This window comes from Trichomycterus rosablanca, chromosome 10 (assembly GCF_030014385.1).
Source record: "Trichomycterus rosablanca isolate fTriRos1 chromosome 10, fTriRos1.hap1, whole genome shotgun sequence".
Lineage (NCBI taxonomy): Eukaryota > Metazoa > Chordata > Actinopteri > Siluriformes > Trichomycteridae > Trichomycterus > Trichomycterus rosablanca.
In genome coordinates, this window is record NC_085997.1 from 30,443,711 (window position 1) to 30,451,652 (window position 7,942).

The 7,942-nt window shown below is 36.0% G+C and overlaps 1 protein-coding gene across 1 annotated transcript; it reads right to left on the minus strand.

Annotated features, from left to right (window-relative positions):
* Positions 1 to 1,278: 1,278 nt before the first annotated feature.
* desi1b (desumoylating isopeptidase 1b) lies at positions 1,279 to 6,444 on the minus strand. The gene is made up of 7 exons (XM_063003129.1): positions 6,345 to 6,444; positions 6,108 to 6,205; positions 5,919 to 5,940; positions 5,695 to 5,764; positions 5,401 to 5,510; positions 4,695 to 4,817; positions 1,279 to 3,675 (listed from the first exon to the last, which is right to left on the minus strand). Exons 2-7 carry the CDS (start codon positions 6,190 to 6,192, stop codon positions 3,582 to 3,584), a joined length of 504 nt encoding a protein of 167 aa, XP_062859199.1. The 5' UTR covers positions 6,193 to 6,205; positions 6,345 to 6,444; the 3' UTR covers positions 1,279 to 3,581.
* Between the last annotated feature and the right edge of the window lie 1,498 nt (positions 6,445 to 7,942).

Sequence of the window (7,942 nt, forward strand, 5' to 3'; positions counted from 1 at the left end):
ACATTTCTTCATGAGAAAATTTTTTTAGCAGAGCTTTAATGGACTTCACATCAATGACAGTGTGTGTTTACAACTTTAAAATTCAGTGAGCAGTAATGTTGTAGGGTGGCACGATGGCTCGGTGGGTAGCACTGTCGTCTCACAGCAAGAAGGTCCTGGGTTCGATCCCCAGGCCGGGCAGTCCGGGTCCTTTCTGTGCAGAGTTTGCAAGTTCTCCCCGTGTCTGCGTGGGTTTCCTCCGGGAGCTCTGGTTTCCTCCCACAGTCCAAAAACATGCAGTCAGGTTAATTGGAGACACTGAATTGCCCTACAGGTGAATGGGTGGGTGTATGTATGTATGTATGTATGTATGTCTGTATGTATGTATGTATGTATGTATGTATGTATGTATGTATGTCTGTATGTATGTATGTATGTATGTATGTATGTATGTATGTATGTATGTATGTATGTATGTATGTATGTATGTATGTATGTATGTATGTATGTATGTATGTATGTATGTATGTATGTATGTATGTATGTATGTATGTATGTATGTATGTATGTATGTATGTATGTATGTATGTATGTATGGCGCCCCGTCCAGGGTGTTACTGTGTGCCTTGCGCCCATTGAAAAGCTGGGATAGGATCCAGCACCCCCCTCCCCCCACGATCCTAATTGGATAAGCAGTTAAGAAAGTGAGTGAGTGAGTAATGTTGTATCCCTGTAAATGATCTGTCAAATACAAATATTATCATAGTAACTCTAAGAAATAGACAGTAGATTATTTAAATCTTAGTTAACCTCTCTCTTTGGCAATGAATAACAAAATGCTAAATACACAGTGGGCTACTATGTTTAATATCAAAATAAATAACCTTTTTTATTAATTAAAAAAGAAGTCTGTTTCTGAATGTGCTGTTCTGACAAATAGAATCCATGTTTTTACTATTTAATAGTTTCTCTCCAGATTTTAGAAGTGATCTATGCCTACTGCAATATGTCATGTTTGTATATGCTTAAGACAGAATTCATTATGGTTATATATAAATAATAAAAACAATAATAATAATAATAATAATAATAATTGCAGGCCCCACATCACCACATTACATATTCCAAGTGCCCCAAACCCCACACTGAATGCCACTGGATTAGAATATACTGTATATATATATATATATATATATATTTGCTTCAGTGTATTTTAAGACATAAACTACCTCAGACTGTAATTATGTCATTATGACAAATAATTGTGTGGAAAAATTGAAAATGAAAAATTCTGCAACATTACTTTATGAAGGTTTATTATAAATGCCATGAAGAGCTTAGACATATCTATAAATATGTATGTATTTTTTTAATCATTGTCTTTAGACAGTAAAATAAGTAAATAAGTAACAAGTAAAATAAGTAAACATTATACAAGTCATTGAGAATAACCCTTTAGAACATATGCCATATGATATTTATATCACACACAAAAATGTGAATTAAATAATGACTAAAGAAACTTTAAGACATGCAGTTTGATGCAAATTTCCTCCCAAATGTTCCACTGCCCTGCACCCTATGGTACGGCATGTTTTTTTTTATATGTTAATTCCATTGACAAAATGAAAATCATCCTGTTTTTGCTAATGCTATTTATGTCTTGCTAATGTTACCATCACATTCTTCACCAGACACTGAGAGCAAATACACCACAGTAATGTTAACAATTTTAATGACACTAGCCCATTTACATCTACATTTACGGCATTTAGCAGACGCCTTTATCCGAAGCGACTTACAATTATGTCTGAACATGATTTTGAGCAATTAGGGGTTAAGAACAGTGGCAACTTGGTGGTGGTGGGGCTTGAACCAGCAATCTTCTGATTACTAGTCCAGTACCTTAACCACTGAGCTATCACTAGCCCACTAATGTTGCAATCCAGTGTTCGAATCCCGAGCAGTGATATTGATCGGTCGGGTGTCTACATGTAGACATATGGGTTGATTTCTTGTTTGGGGTGTGTTACTGCATTGCGCCCAGAGATCCTGGGGAACCGAAACCATTGCAACCCTGACATGGGATAAAGCGATGTTAAGACAAATGAAATGAAAAATAAAAAACAACAGGACTATTTTTTATTTTGCCTTATTGTGATTGTTGTGGTGTTTGATTTTCTGGAGACTTTTTTTGTGTTTTTATGTTTTTCACGACATTGTTTTGGGCTTAAATATGGTGCTTGTATGGTGTTACTCACAATACACAGATGCCAATTCTGTTTGACCAACGGTTTGCACTGTTTTTCACTCCACACATACAGCCTGCTTCTGTACACTTGGTCCCTGGTGTGGGTCACTTGACAGTTTTAAAACTTGCCATACCATAGGCTACTGTGCGGTGGGCATAAGACCACTTTCTTATTCCAGTATTCCTGAGCGACCTTACAAGTAAATATACATTCAATTAATATTTTTCTAATGGAATATTGAAACCTAATCTTGACCTAAGGCAGTCAGTTTATTACAGCAAAAATATTTTCAGTTTGAGTAAAGCTTTGAGCAAGTTTTTTTTTTATTATAAATAAGTTTTATTAACACAATATATCTGTATGTCTAAAAGACTAGGAACATATTTAGTAAGTGAATGTTTAAAGCAGGAGTTTACTCAAAATAATTTACAGTTTTCCCCACTCTCCAAGTAGATGATCAGCCAAGTAATGTTACATGTCAAGTATATGGAAGCAAACAAGTAAGTAAAAAGTGTAGCCAGCAGTTTTGCATAATGCAAAGTGGCTGCTGAATTCATGACACCTACAACTCACATCAAGTAATCTGAAAAAGACTTAACTAAATAATCTTACTTTGATTTGCTACTGAGAGCTACAAATCTATTGCTAACAGGCATATAAAATCAATTATACATAATAAATTCTATGCGTTTAACTTCAGGGCAACATTTTGGGGAAGGCACCATTCCTAATCAAGTACAGCTGTGGCTCTGTGCAAAAGTGAGCTCCATACAGACATAGTTTAATGAGTTTGGTACAGAGGAACTCCAGTCGTCTGCACAGAGCCCTGAGCTTAACCCCAGTAAACACCTTTTGAGTTGAACTGGAACTTTAATTAGCTACACTTTTGACTGAGTAAGCACAAATTCTAAAATGTTGTAAAAAAAAAACCTCCAAGCTGCAACAAGCTTTTGGTCCATATTTACATTATTTTGGCCTGACCTGATGACAAGTTATGTAGCTTTCAGGCTATTCTTCTACAGGCTGAACTCAAGTCACACAACACTAACTTTAAATAAGAGATTTTTATAATCAATTTAATAATTTATACTCTTTCCTTATAGGTATTGTTGCATTTACTGTATTTATTGGGAAAAATCTAAATTGTGATTTAAAACACAATCACAATCTGAAATCTTTACATTCCCCTTACTTGTTAGCTACAACACACTCATAGCTTCAATACAAACATTAAAAGGCATCAAATACGCCTTGGCTGATTGTCAACATTTAAAGTAAGCTGAAAATGGTGTACATTTTGTTTTTACCCAAACTGTTCCATTACCACAGAATTCCTCTATACAGCACAGTCTACCTCTGTCCATAAGGTCCATTGGAGGTATTGTTGCCAGGTGGTGTGATGGCAATGGAATCAATCAAGGGGCGCAATGCTTGTCCAAAAGGCCTGTGGAGGACAAAAATTCCTGGCTTTAAACCTTGTATTCTGTTATACTACACTCTTTAAACTACAGTACAATGCAAGAGGCCAAGAGAGATACTATAGCATAGACATACCAACATCTGCCACTACTGGCAGTTTAAATATATTCACTTGATCTTAAATAGTAGGTATAATTTTTTGTTTGTGCAAGGCAATAATCTCTTCTCTTAACTTTTTGGACAACTCTCTATACCTGGCCATATTCCTCAGACACACCTGATGCAATTAATGAAGCCCTTGATTAGTGCGCTTTGTGCATTAGTGTGCTTTGTCGTAGTGTGCTTAAGACAAAACCTGATTTGTAAATGTGTGCTGTTATGAAGAATTTTATTTAGGGGGTTAAACAATTTTGAATTGGCTGAGCCGCATTCGAAGCCGTTGTATAATCCCTGATAAACGCACACCTAGGACCACCTCACAGCATTCCATATTAATACGCCACTGAATCGAAAAAGTTAATGTTATTTTCGCCTTCATGTTGCCTAGCAACACTTTTAAGGAACTACCTGCCATCGCGGAAGAATGCTTTATTGTAAGTTTATCCACAATAAATACATTTATGAATTAAATATTGTTGTATTTATTGTATTTTATGTTTACCGCCGTTTTATAAAAGCAATAAGCCACTCGAGACCGTGCGTTACTGTTAAGATTTTAGCACGGGGAACGAAGTTTTAGGCACTCCGCTTCGCGTCGTGCCAAAAACGTCATCCCCGTGCTAAAATCACAGTAACGCACGGCCTCTCGTGGCTTATTGCTTTATTTTGTGTTGAATTTGGAGAAACCACTTGTTATATTAGTGTTGCAATTTTTAAGTTTGCCAATACACCTAATTTGCAATAGGGGTTAAATAATTTTGATTGTAACTGTATTGGTTCAAATGCAAATATTATAAACAGAGTAATACAAACTAAACTTGAATTCTTTCAATAAATCATTGTCTTCACACCCAAAGTAAAAGACAATCAGTGACAGAGACTTACGTGGAAAGTACTTCAGACGGCAGGTCAGTAATGTACGATGGTATTTTTCTTCCAGTTAAAAACTGAGCCAGCTCATTACTGAAAGTGTTGCAGTTGTGTTCAAAAAGCTGGTATGTTTCTGGTCTGTACAGAAAAATGCACATAGTAAATCCATGATACCAGATAGTGTTTACATAATGTGAAATATTCTCTGAATTTATTATGAAATCAAAATGGTACTGCAAAGTAAAAATAGCCATAGACCAAACATAAAGCCAATATCTTTAATTATTATAATGTAGTTTAACTGTTTAAAATTCAGAGTGCAAACTTACTATAATTATTATAGTAATGTTTTTGTCCCAGTCTGTGAGGGACACATGTTCACTATGCGTGTGCATTGGTTTCCTCTTGGCATTTCACCTCCAGTAATTAAGAAGGTGGACTGGCTAAGCTAAATTGTCCATAGATATAAGTACATAATAAGTAAGTAAATAAAGACAGACTGGAGTGTTACTGTCACCCAACTGGTACCAGACCCACCACGACTCTGATAGTGAAAAACTAATGTATAAATAATAAACTAAAACTGCTTTACTAAATCATGAAAACCATTCAACTCTTACTTCCAGGTCTGATAAGTCTTAAAAACAACTCTTTAGATTTATTTAAACAATCTTTATCATTTAAAACAAATGTTTAGATAATTTTTAAAAAACGCAGAAACCTATAGCTGGACTCTCCAAGAGATGAGAGGTATTCTGTAAATATATCCTTTGACACTTCTGTGTTTCCTAGATCCACCATGGCATTCGGCTCTCCCAGCAGTGTGCCACCCTACAACAATGAACAATGCATCAGTGTGGCTCTTTCACAACACATGACTCAGCTGTTTAAGTGTACTGCTGTATTGTTACATCTCTGCCAATGAATATTCATAAAATTCAGAAACTACTAAAAAAGAACAATAAAATCTGAAGGAAAGAAACACTAAAAGTGAGGCATTTAGAACATGTCTTACTGGTAGGCAGCTTGTAATGCCCTCGCCCCCAAAGAAGAATTCCTCTCCATAGATTACTATAGCTGTGTGCCTGGGTTTAAAAAAGACTTTATGTTTTGATGTTTATACACGTTAAACAGTGCATTGTTATGCAAAATAATAGTTTTAAATGTTAAATTACTACTGGCACTTCAGGAAACAAACAATGTCAACAGGAAGAATGCAGCTAAACATGAAATACTTACCACACTCCTTCAAGTTGTTTTCCTGTCAGAAAGGAAGTGTGGTTTGTTTAATTAATGGCTGTAATAAATGATATTATATTAGCACATATTAAGACTAGTGTTACTGCCAAACTCAAACAGAAACTAGCTGATATTAGCAGGTTATCTCTCTAGCTACTGAAATGTTTTCAGGAAAGCAAAATCACTCACCTAACAGCACAGGACTGAGCTGACGAGCCATTCCTTTAGACAGATCATAAACATACAGTTTTACTCCGTAGGTCTGATCTTCCATCACTGAACACTTCCTATAATAATGACACTGCAATAAGAGAGTCTGCGTTCTGCGTTTTGTGAAAATGGCTCGACTTTGGAATAACCACCAATTTAAAAGCACAACACAACAACATACGCTAACTACTAAAGAGAAAAATCCTCCGAAACTACCGTGATATTACAGGAAGACAGAAACATAAACATAAAGACCGGTACAACACTCCACAGCTCCTACTGACAGCACGAGTTAACAGAATGACATCAGTAAATCGAAACCACCATGTTCAACCTCCACGACAGTAGATGGCGATAAATATACCAAGTACATCCTATAAGTACATGAAGACTTTTTTTTTTTTTATTAAATGCAAATAACAATCAAACATAGTTATACAGTAAAAAGATATAAGTTCAATATTTATCATTCATCAGAGAAAGAGAAAAAACAAATAAAAACAAGAAACAATAAACAAAAAATAATACCATTTGGGATTCAGATAAAATTGAAAAGCTTTAACAATGAAATAGATCTAAAACACTTCTTATTTTGCTTCTGTCGGAATTTTACAAGTACATGAAGACTTGCCCGGACTTGTCATGTATTTACGTTCAGAGGTACCTTGAAACTCACGGGTAAGTCGCCACACAGCAAGAAGGTCTTGGGTTCGATTCCCAGGTGGGGCAGTCCGGGTCCTTTCTGTGTGGAGTTTGCATGTTCTCCCCGTGCCTGCATGGGTTTACTTCGGGTACTCCGGTTTCCTTCCACAGTCCAAAGACATTCAAGTGAGGTAAATTGGAGATACTAAATTGTCCAAGACTGTTCTCGATAGAACCTTGTGTAATGAGAAACTACCGTTTCTGTCATAAATGTAACCAAAGCGTAAAACATGACGTTAAAATCCTAATAAACAAACAAACAAACCTTGAAACTCAACGTCAACTGGTTCTGGGAGTGGCATTGAGTTTAAAAGGCATTGGGGCGGCACGGTGGCTAAGTGGGTAGCACTGTCGCCTCACAGCAAGAAGGTCCTGGGTTCTTTCTGTGTGGAGTTTGCATGTTCTCCCCGTGCCTGCGTGGGTTTCCTCCCACAGTCCAAAGACATGCAAGTAAGGTGAATTGGAGACGCTAAATTGTCCATAAGTGTGTTTGATATAACCTTGTGAACTGATGAATCTTGTGTAATGAGTAACTACCGTTCCTGTCATGAATGTAACCAAAGTGTTAAACATGACGTTAAAATTCTAATAAACAAACAAACAAACATACAAAAGGCATTGATTTTTAAGGTATTTTTGTCCCATAAGAATGTATGGGAACCCTGTTAATGCGTTCCATGGTCCTGTGGACTTGCATATATTTTAGGCTAATGTAAAATAATTGGGTTGTTTATGACACTTATACACTAAAAGTAACACAAATATAATATAATTGATAACTGATTTTTACAATTTCTCAGAACGCCGAGCTGTAACACAAGTTTAAAAACGAAACAGTGAGGAAAATCCAGATAAACACAGATACATGTGAACACTTGGAGAGTGAATCTGACGGTTATTCCACACAAATGCAGTTTTGTCTCATATTCGCACTTTGATGACGTTTTACTGCACCGCTCAAGCCGAGCGCTGAACAAAGCGACTGTTCATTGTTAATTTGAAATTAAATAAATACATTTTTAAAAAACAAACTGAACACATTGAGTTTAAGGGTACAAATTTCTCAACGAAGGGTGTTGAATTTCAAAGATTTTGAGTTTAGGGTTGAGTTA